At 42.0% G+C, this 26,277-nt stretch overlaps 1 protein-coding gene across 1 annotated transcript in view; it reads left to right on the top strand.

The window, feature by feature from the left end:
• ZNF516 (zinc finger protein 516) overlaps positions 1-25,811 on the top strand; it is a 101,990-nt gene extending 76,179 nt beyond the window's left edge. The window contains exons 3-6 of the mRNA XM_054285317.1: positions 8,927-10,396; positions 15,260-15,364; positions 16,272-16,339; positions 22,860-25,811. Coding sequence (XP_054141292.1) covers positions 8,927-10,396; positions 15,260-15,364; positions 16,272-16,339; positions 22,860-22,919 — 1,703 coding nt within the window. The 3' untranslated portion in view covers positions 22,920-25,811. The remainder of the gene's footprint in view (positions 1-8,926; positions 10,397-15,259; positions 15,365-16,271; positions 16,340-22,859) is intronic.
• The last annotated feature ends 466 nt before the right edge of the window (positions 25,812-26,277 follow it).

Here is a 26,277-nt window from a genome sequence, read left to right as displayed (position 1 = left end):
GCAGGATGTGGCATCAGGATGGGGATCAGATGCATTAGGTGCAGCCTTGCTTTTTAGAACTGGTCAGACCAGTGGCACCTGCTGTCAGCTCTAGATAAAAGACAAACTTCATTCTCAAATAGTGAAAGCCCCAGTGAAAGTCTTCACTACCCTTGGGTTGATACAGTATGGATGGAGGGCGAGAAAGGCGCTTTGAAAGGCTGAGATAACAGGAGCTACAGCTTCACCTGCAGATAAGTATGTGTTATTTTGTGAGGCTTTTTGCCTGCTGCTGGGCAGAGAATATGCTCACAGACCTCTGTGAGAAATACATGGGTAAAAGGACTGGTAAGTCACGACTAGCTCTGCCACTGCACGGAATTTCTGTGTACCATGTATAGAATGACTTACCAAAAAATGTCACTGAGGAGGTGCAGAGAAATGTGATGAACACTGAAGATGTTGTGTCTGTGGCACACTGCCAGCAGCAGCCATTTTGCCCACATTTGCACTTTCACTTCATTAAGTGCCCTGCTGTGGATGCTTTCCTTCCATAAGCCCCATGTTTGTGCTGCATCTGGAAGGGCTGATACCTGGGAGACAGATCCCAAAGCATCTGCCCTGGAAGAGGGTTTGTGTTTGCGCCTGATGTGCACTGGTGCAAAGCTGAGGGTGATGAAAAGGTACTGTGCAAGAGGATATTGGAATAATTTGCGCATAGAGCTGCTGGTTCAGCCACTTGATGTTTGGGAGCCTTGTAGCATCAGTCCCCTAGATAACAACTAAGCCAAATAGTCTTAAAGAAAACATTGTAGCTGGAGAGAAAAAGTTCACTGTGAACTTTCAGGCTTGTTTTTCCAGTACCTAACAATGTGTACTTCAGTCTGAGAGATTTTGGACCTGATACCCTTTTCAGCCTAGTTTCTTAGTTACTTTGTTGGTGCCTAGTCTCTTGATTATGCTTGGAATTCCAAAAACCTTGCTGGCATTTGCATCTGTAGCTGTGCGGATGCTTTTAGACCTCCCTTTTCTTTTGAGGAAAAAAAAAGTGATCTTGAAGTGTGACATAACTCTGAAGCATTTCTGCTGTGTGGAGGAATTTGTAATTTTACTGAGCTAGGGAATACCTTGTAGAGAGGGGTCTTTTGTGTGCTGTACTGTTACTGTTCTCAGAGTCAGATTTCACTCATCTTAAAAGGTTAAGTTTCAAATGTAATCAACTAAAATTTTTGTGCTTTTTTCCACTCACTTTGGTGACATTTCAGATTCTTTCTGAAATGCAAAACTAATGCAGTATTTCTGATGTTAATAACACTAATTATCTAAAATAATTCAGAAATCTCAACATGTGCAGTCCAGAACTGAACAAACTTTATTAAGTCTGATGGTCACCTATTCACGTTTTTTGCTGTCTGGATTGTAAGCGCTCTGTGGGTTTTGTTTTCATAAGCAGCAGGTGTCCTGCTGGACAATGCTGGAGAGATTAGTTAAATGGAGACTGGGAAACACTGGAAGTGGTGGGCTTGGCTGGCCTGTCCTGCTTTTGTCCCCTGCAGTGTCCCCCAGTTGTGCAGGGGAAAGAAGATGGACAATGCAATGAGGTCCTTCAGCTGTTTGCACTCTCTGGGTTTGGAAGGACGATGCATTTTGACAACAAGGGTAAGAAAGTAACTTGCAGCTAAAGTGAGAAATTGCAGAGGGTAAAGTTAGTGAAATGCAGGAAAAAGGATTTTGAAATAAATCAGTACATTGTTGTTCTATAACAACAGGGAAAAGGGAATCCTGAAAAAAAAAGAGAAAAATGAACTGAAAAATAGCATGGTCATAAAAAAAATTGAATTAAAGACACTGTTAGTCATATAATCATTGTGACAACAGCAGTAGTACTGTTTGGGAAGTAAATGGTGTAAAAAATGTGAAATTTTGTTACTCTAGGGTGCCTGCTGTGCTTTAGGAATACTATTCTTCGGTTTGGAACTCCCACTAACATCATGCTACTGGTCACTTCCTTCTCTCCCTCATATTGGAAATGAAAAAGCAAAAGTCGCAGATTGAGATGAGCAATTTACTGGGAACAGAAATGAGATAAAAAACCAAACAGAAACAATATTAATGATAGGAAGTATAAGACAAAGAAACTATTTACACTAAAAAAAAAAAAGAAACCAGCAACAAACAAATGCAGCACTTGTCTGGTCTCCAGTTTTCTCCCTTCTAAGCAGTGAGAGAGAGTGTCCTTTTCCCCTCCACCCAGCAACGACCTGAGGTGGTATCAAATAACGAATAACATTAAGGTCCTGGCCATGCCCCTTCCAGTTTTTACAAAAAATTAACCCTGTCCCGGCCAAAACAAGGACAGTGCCTAAAAAAAGTTAATTTTTTTTTCTTCACCAGATAATTGTTTTTCCACTCTGGGCCCAATTCCATCCCATTCTTCTCCCCCCCCCCCCCCCCCAAGAAAACCAGAACAAAGCAGAGCAGCTCTTATCTCTCTACTTGTGGCATCATGGGTTTTCATAGTCATTGTCCTTCCCCAGTTAATACTTGATAGAAAGTAAGGAGTTCCCATCAGGATGCTTTGCTTGAAATTACTGGCTTTGAATTTAAAAAGTCAGTGGGAAATCATTAAAATTTAGATATAGAAAGGAGAATGGGGAGACAGTGCAAACTGTACCAAAGGGGAGCTGCTGCTTCTGGTTGGTAAGCTCTTGGCCTGGGTTTATTTGCTAAGGATGTATAGGGTTGCTAGAAATGTATAGCTGATTTCGTGAAACTGTAAAAGTAACTCCCCAACAACTAGCCACAACAAAAATAAGAGAAAAAATACTCTAAAGTAATAAGAAAAAGCAGTGTAATATAAACCAGAAGCATTGATGAAGGCAGGACTTCTCGGGGCACCTGGGACTTGCTTTCCATGTGCTCCTGGGCTGTGGTGTGGGACAGCATTACTCCATTTCCCCCCCTGTGTAGCTGAAGGCAAACCTCTGTGGGACAGGGTGTGCTGTCTGACTGACAAACCATCTGTGTCAGCCAGCATCAAGAGCTGTGCTGGGCTTCTGCCCTGTTAAAAATCTCAAACCTCAGCCAAAACCACTCACCGTCAATTCTAAAATTCATTGGAGAGAAAGCAGGGATATTAGCTGATTGTGGTGCTGAGTGCCCCAGTCTAGTCCTTGATCTTTCTCTGAATTGTTGGGGAGCTCATGTAGGAGCCCCTCAAAACATCTAACAGCGTGTAAAGCAAGAGGAGCTTTGCAGATGAGAAGCTGCCTCTCCTATCAAAACAGCATAACTTTATTTTCCCAGTGTGTCGTTGTGGCACGTGGCCTTGTGCTGTAAGAATACCTAAGAGGGTTTGGAGGAGTTGGCTCTCACCTCATGCCCACGTTGCCACCACATGGGATCCTCTGAGTGGCAAAACTGGATCAGAAAGCAGGGAAAAAGGGCAGCGTGTGGAGTATAAAACTAGCTAGAACTGGGGGCGTGGCTCAGCTAAGACAAATCCCCCTCTGAAAAACAGACACTGGGTCTCTTTGAACAGCTGAGCTAGGCTCAGAGGATAAACGTGCTGCTAAGGAGTGTCATGGGCTCACTGTTGAATGCTCCAAGAGTCCTTTCTTGGAGGACTAAGTGTGTCTGGAATTAATATCAAAGGAAGGCATATAGTTTTTTGGCATATCTCTGTGAAGCAGTTACAGTGTGTGGATGCTGGCTAATGCAAAGTTTTGCTTTGCTGTACTGAGAGAGCAAAGGGGAGGAGTAACTCATGCTTTCTGCCTCCCTGTGAAAAAGATGGATTTTTATGTGTTGATAGTCCATGTTTTTGTCCATGCAGGTTTTACAGTCCAAGTGGTGTTTCGCCTCTTCCCTTGACATTTATTCCTCAAGCTGCAAATATGTAATCTTGTTTTTATTTCTGTATTTCTGTTAATCATGAGTTTTTCTGTGTGCAAGTGTATCTGATTGTTGTTGATAAACTCCAGTGCTCAGGATGACATAATTCTTCTGGAGCTTGAGCTCCTGGGGAGGCTGCAGACATTGGCCTGTCACCCTTCTGTCTTCCCTCAGCCATGTGGGGAAACTCTTGGTGTTTATTTTCTGGGGGGGTTACTTTTCTGTGGCAGTTCTCTGAACTCCTTCTAACTTAACTGTATTTGCAGATCTGCGCAGATATTCTAGGGGCATGGACTGTTTTTGTTGAACCTTCCTTTCACAGAATAAAAGTCACCTGAATTTTCTGTGGCAAAACTGCTTTTTGCCCTTTTTCCCCTGCTGGGTTCCACTGTATTGTGCTTACTGTGGACTTGTGCATAGTGCCCATTATTATTGTCTGTATATATTTATATAGGTTTTTTATATATGTTTTTCATACATTTTCTATTTTCAAAACCCTGCTGGGTTCCACTGTATTGTGCTTACTGTGGACTTGTGCATAGTGCCCATTATTATTGTCTGTATATATTTATATAGGTTTTTTATATATGTTTTTCATACACTTTCTATTTTCAAAACCCATTGTGACCTGCATTGCCATTGTGTCTTCTTCAGAGAGATAATTTTATTTTTGTTTTTATAATGTGTGCTTTTATCTCTGAAAACTAAGCTGAAGAACCTGATCTCGTACACTCATATTTAACTTGCTGTCTATTGAAACATCAGTTATTTTCAATATTGCTTCTTCCCAGATTTTGCCTTCCCATTGCATGGATTTTTTTGGATCATTTCCCTTCACTTGTCTTAGCCTGCTTTTCTTCCCCAGAATGAATCTCATTTGATTATTTTCAGACTGCATTTCTATTCTCTATGAGTCCCTGTGCATTATTTCCTTGTCCCCATTATTTTTGCAGCTCCTCCAAATGTGATATTTCCTGGATATTTAAGTTAGCATGCTGTCTAGAATCTCTTCTGGAACATTAAAGAAAATCCCAAGTGAAATAGGACTTAATACAGGTCTTTGCAATATTGCACCTTCTTCCCATGTTATCCCTTTGCTTTTATCATTATTTATTTGCAGTCAGTTTTCAAATCAAACCACAGTATTCATTTTAAAGTGCAAATCACTATCAAATGTTTACTGAAAATCAAACACACCACATCTGCTCCTTTTCCTCAGACTCCTAGTGCTGTAACACTAGCCAGAAAAGGGGCCAATTTCTAGCCAGTTCTGCTCTTCTGAATAGAAATCACGATTTCATTGTCCTCAGCCTTGCAGCCTGGTTTACTTTATAGGAAGCCTCATGAATTAAAACAGCTGTGCAGCCCATTCTGAAGTTCTGTTTTGTGCGGAAACAGTGCTGGGAAGAAAACAAGTGGAGTTTATGCCATGTGAGGGAGAGAAGAGGGATATATGTGTGTGGGGAGAAGGGGAGTTGCTTTTATCTCTGTGTGTGAGTAAATGGGTGAGGGCATTAGGTGTATTTCTGAGGAACTGCTCCAATCCCTGAATATTCTTGTGTTTCTAGACTATGGGTTTCGTGTAGTTAAGTGTTTTGCACTCTCCTGCTTTGCTTTCCCTGTGGCCTGTGATGCTGTTGGTACTTGAAGCTGCAGTGAAACTGGTGCTGGCATCAGCAGCCACCTCCTAGCAAGGCACCTTGGAAAATTCCTCTGCTTTAGCTGTTGCCCAGGTATCTGTGATACAGAAAGTCTGGAACACTTCTCCTGTAGTAAAAGGACCTATCTCACTCTAAAGTACAACAGATAAAAACAGCTGTTTGGGGTAAGAAACAAAGGAATTGTGACAAAATATAAGGAGATGATGGAGATTGCAGGATGAAAGTGAGAGCATGCTTAGCCAAGAACTCTTTCAATGGGGAGTGTGAGTTACAGTCCCTGGAGACCAAGCAGAAGGCATCTCATTCATGGCTTTTTGCTTTGACCTGGCCATAATAAAATTTCAAAAGTTTCTGGTGACAGTAATGCCTGCACTGAAAAATATTTTATACCAGTGATTTAAAAGGATTATTAGTACCCCTTTTCAGCTGGGGCAAGTAGCTGGGAGCAGGCAGAAATAAATTTAATCCATTTTTCTAAAAAGACTTTACCTATATTTTTGAGTATGCTTACCATCTTTCCATGCTCTTGCCTACATCCCCTCTTCCACCTGGCTTTTGTTACCTGCTCACTGCCCAGGCTGGACCACCTGCCATGATGGAAGGATGGCATGAGGCAGCCTGGGTGTTGAGATCTGTAGTGTTGGATCCCTGGTGGAGGGCAGGATGGGACTAGGGAAGAGCATAGGCTGTGTTTGTACTGAGAAGGAAGCCTGAGTTGGCCTGCAGGTGAAAATTTTTCTGTCTAAATCTTGGAAAGTAGGGTATGGATGTGGGGTTTTTGTTTGTTTGAGGTTTTGTTTGTTCGTTCATTTGTTGTTGTTGTTTTGTTTGTCTTTTTTTTTAATTTTTTTTAAGTACAGCTTGAAAAAAAAAAAAAAGCAGTTAGCCCAAATACTGCTATTGAGCCTCCTGATCTAAGCTGTAAAATTGTTCCTGGTATGTTCATTACTGTTCTTGTGAGACATCAGAGGAATTGAGTCTAGCAAGACACTATGAAGAGGTGTTAGAAGCTCATGGTTGTGTTTTGTAATAGCCTTACAAATTTTCATCTAATGCACTGACAGCATTGGGGCAGCTGCAGACCTATACACCTCAGAAATGTCTTCATCATTTTTCTGCTCTGTGTTACATTTTCCACCTGGAAAAATCCTTTTTTCATAGATGGATGCACTAGGAAATAGGGCAAAAAGGCCTGCATCCACCTCAAAATTTGCAGTCCCAGGCTTTATGGGGGCACATGGGACTGTGGGCTGTCTCTCTGCTTCCTCCTCCTCCTCCCCTCCCCAGGTACAGACCTAAACTGAACAGTCCAGCCCTAAAGACCAAGCCCAGATCTGAGATGTGCCACCTCCCACGGTCTGACTTGCCCTCCTTGCTGAATGAGCTTGGTACATAGAGTTTGACCAAGCAAAAACGTATGCAGCAATGTCTGTGGTACCCAGAGCAACCTGGGAGTTGCAGATACCATACTGTGGATGCCCCCCTTCATCACAGCTGCAGAGGTGGACCAATAGCCTCCCAGCTGTGTAATCCCTGGAATGGGGCTGGCAGTGGTCTCCCACCTCCCTCCTCTGCCCAGTACACCCAGCAGGTCGGTTCTCTCTCCACTGAGTACTGCTGCAACCAAAGGATTTGTTTTTGCTTTGCTTTATTATTTACTACAATGATCAAAGCAGCCACTCCTTGTGATCATAAAGAGAAGCCTTAAAATCTTATTTAAGAGCACAAGTATTTTGAGCTTTGACAGATATACTTGGAAAACAACACAGATGTGCAGTGTCAGATTTCACTGCTGCATGCAGTGTCTTTGTTTCAAACTGTAAATTTGGCTAGTGGTGCTGGGCATGTGCTTTCCCAAAACCTTGTTGCCTGCAACACGGGAAAAACAAATTTCTGGGTTGGGGGGATTTTTTCCCCCTGCCTATACTCCCTTGGAGAATTTGAAAGGAAAATGATCTTAGCAGAGTGAGCATTCAGCCCTGCGAGGCTGCAAACCTATGGGTTATTTTTAACCTAATTACCTCGAATTAAACAAAAGCTTAAGAATGTTTTTGCTTGAAGTGAAGGTGAGGATAAGTAGACTTCATGTGCAGAGCAGCTCCAGCCAACAGCGTGGCTCTTCCACTGCGGAATATTGCCCGTGGCAGTGCCCTGCACTAACGAACAGCGCTCGCTTCTCTGAAGGGCTGGCTTTCCTGAGCTGATGTGAGAGGATCTGCAGCTCTAGAGCAGTTCACTCCTTTCCCCTTCTCACCCCTCCTATGGATATGTGATCACTTTGGACTGGTGATGTTTTAGATGGAGCACGGTCTCCTTATACTTGCCTGGCAGTGGCTCATTAACTGCGTGTTAATTGAAACTGAAAGTTTGTCAGATGATTCAATTCAGTTACATGCTAAATGGATTCAGTGCAGTAAGCATTACTGCTGTGGTGAAAATCTCTGTGGAATTGATCTGTGAACTGATTTAAAGGGATTCATTGGCTTCATCAGTGGCTCTCAGAGGTCAGCATTGGGAGAGCAGCTGTAGCCACACTCTCAGCAAAACAACTCCTACTTTTCACCCTAAACAGTTTTAATTACTGGCCAGTATCCTCCCTTTCCAGGACGTATGTTAGGTGGATAAATTTACTCTGGAGAAGTGAAAAAGAAAATGAGGAAAATTAAAAGTGCGTTTTGAATTCTGTAATCTAAATGGCTGAAATGTTGGGTTCTTATCTTCCTATGGATTGAGCCGTCACAAAGTTTTCCTAAAGTTTGACTCAAACATAGATGTATGTTATAGAGAAAAAAAAAATATTAAAGAAACCAGAAGAAAAATATCTGCTTTAAACTAAAGGACAGAAAATTCAAAATTTACGTCCTCCATAACTCATCTTTTATACTTGGCCACTGCAAAAGTCTCCCTTAAGTGGGCAATTTATTCTGTATGCTATACCTGCTTATGTGGTTGGTTTCCGTGTGGAGCCAATTTTTATTGCTGAGTTATAAACCCTTTGAAAATAGGGGCTTGTAATGGAAGCGCTGACAGACCTTTAACTAGGTCAGTTTTATCTGGCTCCATTATCTTTGCTTTTGTTAAAGCATTAAATGGTTGCAGATTTGTTTATTTTTCTCGCAGTCCCAGAATTTTAACATGGGTTTGTTATTGAATTGTTTTTTCTTCCAAATGTCATGAACACCCAGTACTAGAGAGCTTATCCAGAGTACACAGTCATCTTTAAAAGTAAATTGAACTGTTGTGTCTTATTTCAAGATTTTTTTGCTCATACAGTACATTTGGTCTGTAGCACATCATTACCATAGTAATGCCAAAGTTTGTCCTCTTCTAATCTTGAATTCTTCTTTGTTTGTGTAAAATGACAATGATATTTTTTTGTTTCTCCCATTCAGATGGAAAGCCATACCACTGCAACTTCCCCGAAGAGGAAACCCCAATGATAACATCTCAGTTGGATGAACTCCCAAAGCTGGGAGGCCACAATGCCAGAGAGAATGAAGCCAGGGAATCTAAACCAGAGATTCCTGCTCTGGTCTCAGCACTGGAGAGTGTCATCAAGGAACCCTTTTCAAAATACCATGGTTCTACAGACATAAAGATGCCAGTATTTCATCACAGCCAAGGGCTTCCTTGCTCCAGTCACATTGCTAGCTTTGCTTCTGGTATGGGCCAGACATCTTTAGACATGATCATGGACTTGAAAACGTCACTTGAAGTGCAGGCTAGTCGTGCTAGAGAAAATTTGCTAGACTTGCACAGAGAGCATCCTCTGATAGAAAAAGGTGCTGAAGCTCCAGAGGTAGCTCCACTCGATTTGAGTGAAAAATCAACAAGGGATAGTTCATGCAATAAATATCTGAATACATCCTTGCAGGCTGCTTTAATTGTCTACCCGTGTCCTTTCTGCAGTCACAAGACCTACTACCCTGAAGTCCTGTGGATGCACAAAAGAATTTTGCACAAAATCAGCTGTAACTCAATGGTACCCCCATGGGTCCAACAAAACGGATTCAAGAGTATTAAAACCAACCTGGTCTTTCTGGCGAGGAGTGGGCGCACTGGCCCCCCTCCTGTTCTTGGTGGGAAGGAATGCCAGCCTCTGCCCATTGCCAGATATACACGTACTCAAGTGCCAAGTGCGTTGCCAGGTTCCAAAGCCAGCTCCCTTTCTGCAGGGATGGCTGCAAAGTCTGGGAGTACGCATCCGTCAAAGGACAGTCACGCGCTCGGCCACTGTGCCTCACGTGTGTCAGGCCTGGATGGGTACAGACAGCCCAAGGTAAACCATTCCCAGGAGCAGTACAGCATAGCAGCACAACAAAAAAGCAAATACGAAGCAAATTCCAAACTCCCACAAATGGGAACCTACGGCAGAAGCGTAACACCTACTCAAACAGTCATATCCAGGCCTGGCACGCAGCCCACCAACAGTAAGCAAGTGGAGAAGTATGTGGTTCCCCAAGGAAGCACTGGTTTTGCCTCTCCAGGTAAGCACTGTGCATCCGACTCCATGAAGGCCAAATACACCCCCCCGCTGCAGTACCACGCCCTGTGTAAGAGTGAGCAGTACCCTAAACACGAAGAGCCGTCCGTGCCTCAGAGGGAGCCTCACGTCAAGGCTGGGAATGAGATGAGGACATTGGCAAACTGCACAGCAGTTGCACGAGCCAGTCCAGTGCTGCAGCCTCAGCCTGGTGCCGTGGGAGTTCCTCCGGCTTTACACTCCAGCAAACAGGATCTGGGATCAGATGGGCATGAGAAACATTTGGACATTTTAAATATCTTTAAAACATACATTCCAAAGGACCTTGCTTCACTGTACCAAACCTGTGGTGCCAACAGCCCTGTCCTAGATCACACAGGTAAGATTTTAACAAGCCCTTGCATTGCTGGGGACGTAGCTTGTTTGTTCCTTCTTTGTTCAGAACCATGACGTGCTGTTTCCCAGTTATTTCCCCACTCTGCCTTTAACAGTTAGGATTACAAGTTCACTGTTTTTATCATTGCTGGATAGGCTTGAATAGGTTTGTTTACTGCTCTCTTAACATTGCAGCATCCCCCCTTGTGCTCTGTGTGACATTTCTGTCGCAGGTTAAATGTATCTGGTTCCACCTGGAGTACTGCTGTTCCTTTGTCCTCTTGCTTCAAGCAGGCTAGAGTTACACAGATGTGCTGTCACAGGAAGATCCCCCTGATATGCTGGTGCTGGCACACATCATCATCTTTTTGCTTCAGGCAAAATAAACATCCTCTGGGGCTTATCTGTGATGTTATTTTGGAGGTTTTGTTCAATTTTGTCTGCAAACAAGTCTTCCAACAACACAGAGGGATAATCGCTTGTCAGTGTCCTTTGTCTTTCTTGACAAAAGTCTTGAGATCTTCCTTGTCCATATCAAAGGCTACTAAGTATTTTTCAAATTAGTATTTTGATTTTTTTTATAATTACAATTAAAAAGAGGTAGAGCTGAACATGTGCATGCTAATTCACATAAGCAGAAAAATCAGTTGTGCAAATAGCCAGTTTAAAAGTTTGGGGACTAAAAAAGTTCAACGGCCGTATAAATAAAAATGCACCTATGTATTTGCATTTGAAACCATACTCTGCTGATGATCTGCCAGAATTAGTTTGTCTCAGTAGAAACTGAAAATCACACTGATTGTTTACACATGAGATGTGTGTGTGTCTGTAGGGGAGGAGAATTGGAGTCATAGTCTCACCTCTTACCACTTGTAAACTGTGCTACTTTTTATACCCTTCTCCTCTTTGTAAAAGTCATGAAAATGAACTTGTCATGAAAATAGCGCACATTCTGGGGCAGTGTTCTGGTGTCCTTCCTTGACATAATACACTCTCTTTTGTCAGAAGCATGTGTGAAGTGGGTCTTTTGCAAGTGGTACAAAATCCAGGACCCTTGGAAGGTGGTAGTATTAAGGACAGCTGTGGTTTGGTGCCCAGAAGATGTGTGCAAGTTGAGGCAAGGAAGGAGCCCAGACTGTTAAGTCTGGTTTTGGTGGAAGGGCCTTTTGGAGGAGACAGGAGGGCAGAACCTGCCTGACATAGGCCATGAGTGATGAGCGGCACCTTTCAGCCACCCCCACTGTCAGTTCTGCTCAGTCACTCCAAAGGTGATGCTGTGAGGGGCCTGCTATTTATTGACAGATCATTTCACAGGAACTCAGGGCCTGCGTGATGATTGCAACCAACATCAGGCTCCTGAGTTTTGTTAAGGAAGCAGAGGAAGACATGCTTAATGTCTGAAACTACAGTTTCAGTGTTGCTTAGGGTTTTTTTGGTCCAGTCAGCTTTGCTTTCGCCATCCCAGTGGATTGTTGTCTAAAGTTCCTCCCTGCCCACTTTCTGCTCCAAGTACCAGTTAATTGTACCACCCCCAACTTGGGTACCTTCGTGTGGGTGCCCTCCTTGATGTTATTCAATAGTACATTGCGTCAGCCTGCTCAGAGAAATCTTACTGATCAGTGAGCTCCCAGCCACGTTAGGAGGGATAAGAGAAAAACAGTAAAAGCTAGGAAATAGAAGATGACTAAGTAAAGGCAAGGACCAGAAAATTCATTATGACTTTCGGAACAAAGTAAAATAGGGGCAGGGTTTTTAAAGAGGTCTCTGTTTACCTGCCTTTTAAAAGAGGGATTTTATTGCCAAAATGTTTTTGCTGGGCAGTGATTTCTAGAAATGCTGTAACTGGAAGTTATTTAGTGCCCATCTCTGCTTTGAAACCTCTTCTTTCATTCCAAGTGTTTTACAGCAATCAAGTTTTCAGAATTTGAAACCCTTTTTTTTTTAATGTAGCTTGTCTTGGTTTTATATACAACTTCCAGGTTGCTGATGTTTCTCCAAACCAATTGGCATGACGGCTGTTTTTCATAGCACTCAAATAAAAAGCTGCTTCAGGCAAAGGAACGAGATCCTACCAACTGCAAACAGAGGAGGGTAATTGAACTTCATCTGAAATAACATATGGCTCTAGATAGGCTGAGTCCTCTGAGTCAGTATGCATCATCCCATTTAGCTTTAATACTGTAATGTGAATATGGCAATTATGACATAAAGGACATCCAAAAATCTGGATTATGTATACTATTTGTCATGTTTTTTCCCCTCAGTTGAATATTCCCAATGGACTTTCCTTGGGGTTTTTGGTATGTGGTGTCATCTTGGATCACACTAGATTATTTTAGTGTGTGGTAGTGCAGTATTCAACTTCCTTTTGAGTGGCTGCATTTGTTTTTGGGATCCTTTCTTTGATGTTTGTGTTTGTTCCAGTGTGTCCTTGGAAGAGAGTTGTTGTGTGTACTGCTGTGATACAGCTGCAAACATGAAGCTTGCTGTGCTAGGCTAGGTTTGTTTCACTCTTCCCAGTCTTACGAAATGCCTGTGGAGAGAATCTTACTGTTACATTTAATAGAGGTTATTTATTTTATTCGTGCCATTTATGTATTAGGAAAGGGTGCGTTATGGCAGCAGATGCACTCTTTCTTCGGGGCTCCTTTGAGACCAGCTTTGAGCATGGATTTCACAGGAGCTCCCATTCACACAGTGGTGTTCCTTTACATGAATTATTGAACACCTGTAGTCATCCACCCCCTTTTGTTCACCTAGAGGATAACCTGAGTGATGACTCGCCTCCATGGCTCAAACCTCTGAACTATCTAAAGCCTTCTGGTGCTCCCTGGGAAATGCAACAATGGCAAATACACCTGGAAGCAATCCATTTTTTTCCACCTGCTTATTGAATAACTCCCATAAAGTGAGTGCTAGGGAGGGACTAGGTGGAAGTCTTAACCCACTCATCCTTGGTGTTTGTACATTGGTTTACAAACAGCATGCTCCGCCTTCCCTCATGGGTGAGAGAGGTGCTTCCATGAGGCTGGTGGATCAGATTGGTGATGGCTGCTGAGATAAGTGTATTCCCCTTCAACAGAAGGAAATGTGGGTTACAGAAGGATTAAATGTCTTTCCAGAGGTGTCAGAACCGTGACCTGAGGAACCCAGCTCTCCTGGGCCTCACAAAGCTGCTCTGCCAGTCCCTGCCTGTCCAGCAGTCAGCCTGGCACTCCTGCAAAGGCCACAGCTGGTTCCTCCACACACTTCCCTCAGCTTTGCTTTCCAGCTTGCAGCTACAGTTCTGGGCAGTGAGGGGAGAAATGCTCCTAACAGCTCAGAAATCCACCTTTAATCCTGCCTTCCTTACAAGGCAAACCCATCCTGTTACAGTTCAGTAAGGTTCTCATTCATGTTTAGAACACTTACGATTTTTTTAAAATTTTTTTCGATAGGTTGTTTTTTCCATAGGGTTTTGTTTGTTTGTTTGTTTGTTTGTTTGGGTTTTTTTTGGTGTGTGTGTACCTGATCTGGATTTTTCCCTAAATCATGATCTTGTATTTGACAGTCAGAAACTTAATTTTGTGAGTATTCAGGTGTATTATGCAGACTGTGCTGCCATCTGCAGGAGGTGCTGTTATAAAAGAAGAAAACAATCTGTGAGTGGGATGTTTGTTTGGAGGTTTTTTTGCAGCAAGAGAGTTCTTTGCAGTATATGGTCTGGTGAAAACCATCCCAGGATGCTTGGTGTCATACCAGCAAAGTAAATGGCAGCTGTCTTCTTCTCCATTCAATTTCAGGTGCAGCATACATATTTTGGATTAATCTTGTGGCATCCTGCAGTTGATTTTTCAGTTGTGTGGTTTTTTGTTGCCACTTTTTTGTCTCAATTTTATTCTTTTGAAATTCTGTGACTGGGAGGAGGGGGGGGAATATGAAAGAAAAGCTGAAACTTCGCTTCTGTTGACATCCCTCTCAAATTTCTTTAAAAGCCAGAGTATTCCAGTGGCAAATGGAAACATCAACTCTTTTCTTCCAAAGAGGGTGTTTTACCAAAATAGAAAAGATGATGTTCAAACATTTTTTTAAAATAATAAAAAAGCCCAATAAAAGTCAAATGTGTCTTTTTTGATCAGCAGCAAAAAGACAAAGACCAGCCCTTTAAGTCAGATGCTGTAAACTGACCTTTGGAGAAAAAGGAGAGGTTTGAGCGGTTTTCCACAAATGCTAATGGCCTAGAAAACATGTTTACCCAGGGCTGGGGGAAGGCTGCTGTGCTGCTACCAGCTCAAAATGTCCGGAATGACACTTTCATTCACAGATGTCTTTCGTCTGTGCCTCAGAGGTCCGGGGTCAGAGCAGCACCGGCAGGCAGGTAGGCAGGGGCGAAAGGTTTGATCAGTCTGCGATGGCTGCGCTCGCTCTGCATTTGTCTCTGAGGTATTGCCGCCTGGGGGGGACAGTCGGGCTCTGGTCCTACTCACTTCCTATTATCCATGTGACTTGTCTCCGCCACGCTGGAGTCACTTTGATTTGCCTGATGTACTGCTTGACAAAGCTGGGTGATGGCTGAGAAGTGGATCCAGCTGCTCTGAAAAGCGCACACCTGACATGCCAGTCCTGGTGCGGGCACATCACGGGGAGCATTTTTTAATTCAATGTAATTTATGCATTCTTGCAGTCCTGTGTGTGCCTGGCCTGTCAGCCAGTGCCTAGATGAAGGCTGACAGTTGTCATCCAGGGCCTGAAGGTAGCCTCACATAATGACACATTAGACATACTAATGATGTTTTCTTCTGGCATAATGTTTTCTTCTCAACTTTCCTCTCTCCTCTCCCCCCCCACTCCCCCCCCCCCCCCTTCCCTCCCTCTCTCCTGACTACAGGGATGCTCAGGACACAAACACGCCAAGGAGACTGTGTCTGCAGAGAATGTGGAAAATGCTTTACCCAGCCCAGCCACCTCAGGACTCATCAGAGGTCCCACACAGGTATCTTTTCACACTCGCTATTGCTTTTTCCATTTCTCACTTGCCTGCTTTCAGATTCAGCTAACAAAATGCCAGGAATTACATTTCACGTACCATGTTAGCCTAAGTAATTCCAGTACCTAAATCTAATAGACATGTTTTTTATTTTTATGACTATTGCTCTTGTTCTCCAAATATTGCTTACCTGATCCCTGCCCGAACTCCATAAAATTGCAATGCCTTTAAGATAAGTCTGTTTGCAAATGTTTTATTTTAATTAGAGAGTAGGGTACTCAGAAATGAATATGCTAATGAATTCTGTTGCCACCAGCACAAATTGAAATCAAAGTACCCCTTTCAGCACAACATAAGGCTTTGTTTTGCCTCATCGTTGCTGTTGACAGGAACATTTTTGTGGGAAACGAGATTTTCCCTCAGACTGGTCAGCCCTAAAATGGGAAATCCCTACCAGCCTTTTTTAACCTGCCACAGTCTGTGGTTGAGGCTGGAGGACACTGAAGTCACCAGTGTCCTGAGCCCTCCTGAGCATTGCATGAGACAGTGAGAGTAGCAGGTTCCTCCTCAAAAGTGTGAATGATGCATACATAAGCCAGTCTGATGCAAAATGACAGAAGCCAAATGGTAAGTAATGCAAGAAGAGGGTCCCTTTACACATACACTGATAATTAATGTTGTCAGTGATTGCTTTCTTCAGCGCTGAAGTCTGAATTAAAAAGGGCAGTGGCCCTAGGCTGCCATTAGCACACTCTCTTACAGTAAGTGTTACGGTAAATTGGTATTTTCCGGCCACAGGCTAGGAGCTGGTGTCTTTTTTTGAACGTGGTTAATCTGTAATGGTCTCAAATAATGTACACACACTAACGAAGCTTGAATGTTCATCTGTTAACAAGCCCCCTTGTTCCCACAGTGGTGTTTGAGTCTAATGGACTCCGAGGTACTGAAGTTCACACCACCTCTGCAGATGCCCCAAAACAAGTATGTTTTACAATTAATTGGGTGTTTGGTTTTTAATGTGGTAGCTGGGAAAATATTGCACAGTGATACTCATCACTAAAGCACTGACTGTTTTATAATGTCTATAAATAATAATGGTATTGCTTAATTTTTAGCTCTTAAATTTTTAAAGCATTTTATCAGAATCTGATATATAGAGAGTCAGTTAATTTTAAAGCAGGTACTTAGTGTTTAAATAAACATGTTACTGGCTTACTTGGGAACTGGGTGGGATGGGTAACTCGGTAATGTGCACTGACGTGTAATAGTGAGATAGCACATAAAGAATTCCTGGAAATTTGCTTGTACAATTAACACATTTTCTGCTGCAACAAGACAACTAATGTTAAGTCTGTATTTTCCTGAAGAGTATTTGCACCCTGATACCCAGTATATGACTTGAAAAGTTCTCACCCACCAGTTTCCATGGACTCCATTAGTGTGCTTTCCTGTTTCTAGTATACAGTTTCCTGTTTAACAAACACTTCTCAGAGCTCTGAATTATACCTGACAAAGCTGTTATATAGAAAACCATTAAACTGAAAAATCATTAAACTGAAACACAACTTTTTTTTGTGTATCTTAACGTCACTGGAGAATAGTGTCATAACCTGGACCTTCCCATTCCATTTCCAGCTTGACAGGTTTGTTTCAGAGCACATCTTCTCATGGGCACTGCCCTTCCATTGTGAAACTGCTTCCAGCATCACTCACTTTTCCTTTCACCCTCATTCTTAGTTTAATTTTCACTATAGTAGCCCCTGTCCTCTTGTCTGTTACTAAACTGTTGTAGATGTTTTTAGCCATGCTTAGAGAATGCATCTCCATGCTACTCCCAACATGATGAAGTTTAGGAATTGTTTTCTACTTGCTCAGTAAGCGTTCTCACTGGGCACCACTGCACTGCTTAGTTCATGTGCTGCACCCTTCATGAAGACTCTTGGCACCTCCTCTGTGCCCTTGCATCTTTCTGGCCCAAAGGCTGCATGGAGAACCCAGCCTCTGTCACAGGAGTGTCTGGATTGACACCAAGCCATAGAAGTGGCCAGCAATTCTCATAAAGTTTCCAAGATGGCATAGTACTTCAGTTGTTGTTGTGGGCAGTGTTTGCTATGCTTTTGTGGGACAGTAGCTGCAAAATTATGTTAGAGTGTCCGCCTTATGATGCTTATCGGATAAAACTGTGCAGGGACACATCTCTGAGTAACAGGGACACAGACACAGTCCATGTAAAGAGTGAAACACTGCAACTCTGCCACCTCACTCAGCTAGTCTTTGGTTCTCATCAGTTTAGTAACATAGATTTAGTAAACCTAAGCATCTTGTAAGATGTTCTTTCATCCCTGCTCATGGTTTTCTCTCCTCATGTGTAGTTGAGATCACATTCTGAAGGCATCTGGGCTTTCTTCTAGAAGACAATATAAAGTCAAAGTTGGAAATATATTTCCAAAAAATTCTGGAATGGCTGTATGTATCCATAAAGAAATGTGGCATCTCAGACCACATCTGGGCTCTCTTTGTAATTTGGGTTATATTGCCACACAATTAATTGACTTGTAATCTTGTCTTTGTAAACTATTGTCATGCCAGAATTTATTGACTAACTTCTTCCATGGCAAAGGTATCTTGCTCTCTCTGTCTGCCAGTCTGCCTTCGAAGCATTTGATGAAATCACATCATCTCTCAGTACAGCAGAGCACTGGGTAGCGGTTGCCTTCTTCAATGTCTTCATCTCGTGCCAGTCGGTATTTCTTCCACAGAAGATGCGGTGTGATCACTCCTGCAGGAGATCGTTCCCTTTCTTTTGTGGTGTTTGCTCCTCGGTACCAACCTTTGTCTCAATTTGTCAGCGTCTGTGTCGGGGGATTGTTCAGTTGTCTGCTGTTTCGCTGGCTCTCGTGGCAGGCAGGCATTGTGCTGCCCCAGCAGCCTCCACCTGCACAGTCCCTGGGCGTTACAGAGGGAATGCTCTCATTTCCACAGGCAGCTGTGGGGGCCTTTAGAAGCACAGAAATGAGCTCTCAGTGAGAACGGCGCCTGCAGCATTCCCTTAACATTACCATTTCCCGCTTTAGACGTTGTCACTCCATGTCTTCATTTCATTTCTTAATTGGGGACAGATCTATTCATGAGAGTTTAGGGTGTAAAGTCAGTTCAAGTTACAGAAGTGCCGTGCACATGCTCCGAGCAAGAAACAATAGTTACCTATATGGTAGTTTGAGAAGGGAAGAGGGGGTTTTTTTGATGTCAAGTGGAAATGATTCACTTTACATAATGTTTCCACCTCACAGGTAAAATAGCTTCCCCTGAGTAGTCTGCTAAAAAGTAAAAATATTAACATTAGTATTTCACGGTTCCGCCATTCCCTTCTCTAGTCAGCCAGATCGTCTCTAAAGGTTTCCTTCAGGAAACAATGTTAGGTGGGGCTTTTAAAATCCCCCAGCATGGTAGCTTACAGCACTGCCACGTTGAATAGCGGTTTTATCACAGAATAATTCTAATTCTGCATGTTAAAAGTAGCTTCTACTGCCAGGCTTTTTCAAAAATGAACCAGCTAAATCTATATTTAGGTGTCTAAATATGAACCCTGTTTTAGGGTAGTGAACCACCAACAGGAGGTGCAGGTGTTCAGCATCTGTGAAAAGGAGGTTACCTATAGGAGTGTGTAAAAAAAGATCAAACAACACACAAGTTTTGCTACTATTAGCACTGGGCTGTGTTTCATGCTTTGTTACCAGCACCAATGAAATACAAATGAAATGTAGGAAATAAGATGTTCATTCATAACATTATTTATTGTGGTTTCTTATTTCTACCTGAATGCTTCAAACAAAAAACCCAACCAAATGGCATTTTTACATAAAATTAATTTCCCATGAACTTTGGAATATTTCCTACTCTTCTTTTTCTAAAGGACAAAAAATGCTCATTACATACCCCAAGTCAATACAATCTGTGCTAAGTCACAGATTCTCTTGAAAAGCTGCCATATTAAACATATTGAATATTCTGAATATTTTTACAAATGCTTAATATCCCAGCATATACATAATTAAACTTGCTTATCCACAATGAATATGTATCTTAATTTGGAATACTCTGAAGCAACATCCAGAGACACGATTTAGCAGGCATGGATTCGGGGAGGACACTCCGATTGCACGTACATGGCGAGACAAAAGCTGGCTCCCCTTCAGAAGGGGCCCTGCAACCACGTGTGTGTGTGTGTGTGTGTGTGTCTCAGAGCAAGGCTCTCCTAAAGCGTGGGGTCATTTCAGAGGCACTGCCTGATGCTGCAGCCAGAAGCCCAATTCCCAGAGGTCCAGGAGTCAGTCTGGAGCCTGCTTTTTCACTGTGGTGACAGCAGTGGTGGCAGTTTCTAACGCGTACGCCGTGAGTTTTGACTCCTTCTGCGTTTTTAAAGCCGTATAAAAACCTGGCCTGCTTTAGCAATGCAGTTTATGCTCCATCAGTGTCAATCAATACTCTCTGAAAATTTTAAGGGACAAGAAATTGGGTTTTCTAAAGGCCTGATTTCCTGGTTAGCAATGAGGGAGAGCTCTCTCTAATTGAGTGTATATGTGCGTGAACCATATTTGCAGCACTGGAGGCAGAGACACCAAGTTCTGTATCTTCTGTGTGAGTCAAACAAGGAAAATCCCCAAAACTCCAGCCTCTGTCCTGTCCAGAAAAAGATTTATTTACAGAAAATCAATTAGAAGCTGCAGCTCAGGGAAAAAACCCAAACTATTCATATCCTGAATTCTCTGGGTGAAGCTTTCCCCATGCCAGAAAACAGATCAGCCTTTTTTGTGAAACAGCTCTGGACACCCCAGTTTTTGGGCCTCATTCACTGAAAAGACAGGTGTGCAGTAGGTCCTGTACCTACTGTGTGACCCTTCATTAAGGGGTCCATAAACCTTTATTTTCTCCACTATAAGTATTTAAAAATATTTCTTGCAGCGTTCAGTACTTGAAATCATGTAAATAGGAATAGCCTGAGCTTGGGGGATAGAAAGATTGGAAAGAGCCATCAAGAAAACACTATATACTTGTCTATATGTGTGTTTTAAAGGAGCTTGGGGGAAAAGCTGGAGACATCTGTTACCTGTAATGTTTTTATACTTCAGCAACACTATGGCTCTGCTTGTCCTAAAGCAGCTTTACAGAGAAGGGGAGGAGGCAAAAAAACATAACCCAGATTTAAAAGTTATTTAAACTATTGGTTTCTGAGTTTGGCTGATTTGGGTTTTCTTGCACTCAGAATTCTCGTACTGTCTGTTAGAAGTCCTATTTATGACATTTGTTCATACGAAATGTCTTGCCCCAGTTCCTTGCAGAGTTTCTTCCAAAGATCATGATTAATAGTTCAGTCCTCATTATTGCAAATGTTATTTTTAAATAGTTATTCTGAGAACAAGAATTCCATTAATCAAAATAATAGATAATGAACAAATAAATGGCAACCTAATTTGTCTCGTTCATACATATGGAGATTATAATGCAAACAATCAAGGAACCATGGAGGCTGCTGTACTGGCATCTGAGTAATATGCATGTACTGTACGTCTGTTACTTTATGAGCTTTAGAGACAGGATTTGGAGCTCTGGTTCTTGTCCCAACAATTGTCCCTTGCTAGCAAACTGCAGTGCTATCTGTGCTCCTTGCAGTTTACTCCAATGTCATGCAGTGATCTGTCTCCAGCATATTAACGTGCACACAAACAGGGTTTTTCCTGTTGACTGGGGAAAAGCCCTGGAAGTTGCTATGAGAGCAGCTTTTGGCATGGAAGCTGTAGGTTTCACATAAAGATCTGCTGCTTTTCACTGAAAGTGAAGAAAACCTAGTTTTTAAAAGGGGAAAAAAAAAAAATTCAGGAAGAAGTCAATCCAACTCTGTATCAGCTGGTTCAAAATGTGACCATACCTTGGGGTGGTGTGAATACAGGCAGGTGAGCCCCTGGGTGATTTTGGCACACGTGAAGCTCAGGTTCTGTTCACCAGTGAAACTTGGAGCACAGCTGTGCCTGAGAGGGACCCAGCCACACAGCATCTCCAGCCCCTCTGCACTGTCCTTGCAGGTGTGGGGCGGATGGATTGTCCTTCCCCTGGATCCCTTGTGCTGTGTGGTCCATGACATGCAGGGCACACCTTCACCACCTCGCAGGCCATCCATCCCAGAAGAGGGCCCCTAATTACACCCCTTTTTTTCAGTTTCTGCTCAGGGAGAGTGGGGCAAGCGGCCTGCCATCCCTCCCTTCCCCTTCCCTCCCTGTTCCCCAGCCCTGTGAAGCTCTGCCGTGTTCCCCCGTGTACGTGGAGCCGGTTGGATGCGAGGCGTTCCAGTGATGAATGCCTCCTCCTGGAATTGTGGCTGTGTCTCTCAGGCATGATGCAGCCGCGCAAAAATGTAAAGCATCTTTCTTAGTTTACTGCGGGAAATTCAGCATCCAACTAAGGAAGTTTTATCACATCTCTCATTCAGTTACTGTTTCCTACATTTCAAATATACTGCAGTCTGTACAGCAGCTTTTTTTTTCTTTAATTTTGTTGCAAATCTTTCCGACTTAAAACCAAACTTTGACTGGTAAATGTCATGAATCTCGGGCCAGGTTTAATTAGGAATTTTCTAAATCTATTAACAAAAGAGATGCACTTAATACATTATGTCAACCAGAGCTGGGCTTTCTTTAGCTATTTCGAGGGCTGCCATAGGCACAGCTTGAAACTTGCTTGGATTTTACATGGGTGCTGTATTTTATGTTGCATTAATTTAAAATGGTCTGTTTCACTTCATCAAGACTTTAGCTTAAGGATAATGCATTTATGTAAGATTAATCTTGCCATGTTGTTTTAGGATCAGGATTGTAAACTGCATTGTTCCGACAGTGATGTTCTAAATGTCATTTGAAAGCTTTTCTTGGGAGCTGCAGGCTCCCACTTATTCATGATGTTATCTTTAATTTCACTTTATTTTAGAATATCCCTGCTTTTTTTTTTTTTAAAGTGGTAATTATTCATGAAAATTGTCTAAGAAAATAAAAGGAAGATGAGAAGAGGGGGAAAAAAGCCGCCTTACCATTTGACAGACCTGCACAAGAATTCAGTTTTTCTTCATTCAGCTGCCTCTGTGACCTCAAACTTCAGCCTTTTTAAAACACTGATCTAGTTGTGAATCCCTTTTGGCTAGCTCATAATTTCCACTTTTTGGAGGCCACTTTTTTCCCTTCTTGTTCTCAGCCTTTTCTGAGCTGCTCTGCCAGGTCCTGTTACTTCTTCTTCTAGTCCATCTTTATGTGGGACTTTATATGGGCCTGACACACTTTGCTCTTGGTGGAGATGCATTAAAAAAACAAAACCCCTAAAGTGTTCTCACGTGGTGGGTCGAGATGAATGTACATGATGCTAATAAAGGGTAACGAATGCCGGCAGAACTTGCCGGAGGGTCGCGCCTGGGAGCAGGGCTGAGAATGAGCTTTTCCCCGTGTTGTCCTTCTTGCAGGGCAGAGACCACGGCAGCGCGGAGCTCAGCCACATGCTGCATCTCCGGAAGGGAACCTAGATCCCGGGCGGAGGAGCCCCGGCAGCCGCCGCGCTCCAGAGCATCCATCCCTGCCAGCCAGGCCCGCACCCGGAGCGGCTGCGCCGGGCTGGGAGCAGGCTCTGCCAGCAGCGGGGTGCCCCCGCGCTGTTAATCATCCTAAAACAAATGAAGATGCTACACAAGATATATATAAATTGACATACTAATCAGTCCCATGGTTCCTTATTTCCTTGATAATAAACAGTGGAGTTGGCAAGCACTGTGGCGGCGCAAGGCGTCTATATTAATCAAGAGAAGTTTGAGACACTGGAAAAATTAAACTTTATGTGATTTGGACAGCATGAAGAAGTTAAGCACTGTAACAAAAACCTCCCTGATGCTCACAATGACTATTTGATACATTTGAAAAACAGCAGTGGATTCGAGGGCTGGAGAAGTATTAATTAATGAAACTGCCACTGCCTGTCATGCTGAAAAGCAAATTAAAAAAAACCCACAACAACAGTGAGAGGAAGAATGGGGGGTGCAGGGAAAAGGTGGCATTCGGTGCTGAGAAAGCAATGCTTGATGAAGGATTAAAGGGAGTAAAGAGAAAGACCGTCATTCTGCAATGGTTTGTTTCATTACAGTTTGGGGACCACTTGCGTTTCTAGTGCTCTCGCTCTTGACTGCGCACCATTAATAGTATGTGAATATGGAAATTGAAACACTTCCCGAGAAAAGCTTCTATTCTGCTTTGGAAAAGAAAAGCTAGTTGAACACTAAGAAAAAAAAAAACAGGCTTCTGTGTTTTACTCTCAGGACCTTTTTTTTGTAACAGGGCTACTTTCTTCAACCTGGTCACAAAGGAAGTCTTCACTTAATGAAAAAATAAAAAGGGGAAAATAAAACATTCAGCTGTCTAACACCGCTGATTTGTGTGTTTGGAAGAGAAAAGGTGTCACTGAATGGATTCAGGCAGCCCTGGGGCCATAAGGTGCTCTCTGCTCCTGCCTTTGGTTCAGCAGACCAGCTGCTGCTCCTCCTTGGGCCCACTGATGTTCTGGAAAGAGGAGGAACTTCTTTTGTGGTGGCAGGTTAATGTTCATATAAATGTGTCATGTCTTGTACCTGGTGATCACTGGTGGTGTTAGGAAAAAGAAAAAAAAAGAAAAAAAAAGCTTTATATACCTCTTCTACAGTAACTCTTTAACTGCAAGTTTTCAAGGTGGGGTTGTGGCACATAACAGGTTGTTAAACCATGCAGTGTAAGCAATTAAAAATGTATTCCACAGATATAAATATTTTCTTTTCTTATTGCTGTGACACTATGTGTGATGGTAATATTTCTGAAAGTTTCAGATTTTGCACATATAATTTTATGCATTATCAAAAGTTACTGCTGCCTTGAAAGAAAATGTTCTGTGAAAATTTTTGCAAAAGCTTTACTAGTTTGTTTGGTTTTTTTTAAATTGTAACATTTTGTAAAGGCAGGAAATGGAGTTAAAAAAACAACTAGCATGCTAAATATATTTTTCAGAAAAGCAATAATTTTACATGTACAGAAATGATGCTAACCTTTAATACAGGTGAGACCACATTTTACTTAATACAGTAATGGGATAGTGCTGTTTTTGTAGAAATGGGCTTCTGACAAAAGATTTGTTAAAAAAAAAAGGCAGAAAAAAACCTTAAAACGTGATCTTTCTGTTCTAACAGTTCTGTTCTAACACGTGGGTGGGAGGGTGCTTTTTACAGAAAATCTAGTCAGCAATTTGGGCTGGATACTACTTGTTACTTGTTTTGAATTACTTGACAGGTTTTGTTACTTTGCAACACTTGCAACAATGCAAATTAACTTTCTTACTTATTTTTTTTAAACTAGATTTTCCTTATGCTATTACACGAGATGTGAACCAGAGTTCTCTGTAAGTCTCGGTGTAGTTAGGAATGTCTGTGCAAGTACTTAAAAGTGATTGTAATTAACTGTTCTGTGAAGTTATTTTGAGGGAGTTCACATAGACACATTCCATTGTACACCAAAAAAAAGAAAAAAAAAGAAAAGAAAAAGTTAAATATTTTGCTGTGTTGCTTAATGATTATCATTTTGGGTTTGCACTAGCTTTCTCTTTGGTTTTGGTTTTTTTTTAATTACTTTTTTTTCTTTTATTTTGTTGCTTTTCTGAGTCATATTTTCCATGAGAGAAAGTAATGGTGACAGTTCAGGAATGCAAAAAAGCTAGTTGCTTAACCTGTTTGTTTGTGGTTTAGTTATTAAAAACTCTTCTATACCCAAAATGGCACAAAAGTGTAGTGTACATTTGTAAATTCTCTCTTTTTTTAATTGTATTTTTTTTTTTTGGCAAGCTGAACTAGAAAATCTGAGTTAATATTTAGAGCCAAAATCTTCTTTCTGGAATTTTCTTCCCGAATTCTTGCCAGAGAAGCTAGTGCTGTCACTGCCATTGCCAGGGTACTAATCAGCAAAGTTTACAATCATAATTTAGCTTCATGAAGAACAACAGTAGGGGAAATCAGTTTAAATAATTATATGCTGTGTATGGCACAGAAGTGAGATTTTCACTTAATTAAACAAGAAATAAGAGTGGGTGGGGGAAAACCAACCTTAAGGACCATCTGTTTTTGAAAGTGAATCCCACGATTTCTGTTTTTTTTTTCTTTATCATTGTATTGTATTGATTTGTTATTTTAGTTAGACCATAGTATTTAAAATTAGTTGTGTTCTTATTTATTTAGTCAAATGGGCTTTGATCAGCTCTTTTAAGCAACGTGATAAGTTTTTTTGGCATGACACACTCCTGTAAAGCCCTTTTATGACTGTTACAGGGACTTTCTACTACCTCTACCAATCTACTGTTTCTTCTTCTTAACAGGTTTTTATGGTGTTGCAAGTCTAATGTAACTTAGACAATAAAGGGTTTGATTATCTACACTGCAGATTCTCAGTGTATCTGCCATCTCTCTCTCTTTCTCTCTCTCCCTTTCTTTCTGGTTTGTGTGTGGTTTATTTTAGTTGAAGTGTAGGAGACTCTTCTATTGTGGCTGAAGTGAAAGACCAGCAGAGTATTTTTGTATCCTGAATGTTGTACACTGACCAAAAGTCCAGCTTGGAGAAACTTTATCCACAGGGCTAGTCAGCTACATTGCCACCATGCTGCATTCTTGAAATTCCTTCTGTCAGAAACACTGTATAAATGGGTGCATTCTACAAAAAGTTAAGCCAGTTGGAAAGCCAAGACAGTTTTTAAGTTTGTTTTTTAAAACCTCTTAAAAGCCCTTAATGATAAACCTTAGCATAAATTGCTGCCTCTGTCCCACCAAAGACTGAGCCTTTAGAAAACAGCACATACTGGCAGGTGCAAAAAGTAGTTTGCTA

The sequence above is a fragment of the Melozone crissalis genome, unplaced genomic scaffold (assembly GCF_028551555.1).
Source record: "Melozone crissalis strain CALT ecotype California unplaced genomic scaffold, PUWL_Pcris_2 ptg000042l_1, whole genome shotgun sequence".
NCBI lineage: Eukaryota > Metazoa > Chordata > Aves > Passeriformes > Passerellidae > Melozone > Melozone crissalis.
The sequence above is the reverse complement of the archived record's forward strand: the minus strand, read 5'-3'. Positions and strand labels throughout refer to the sequence as shown.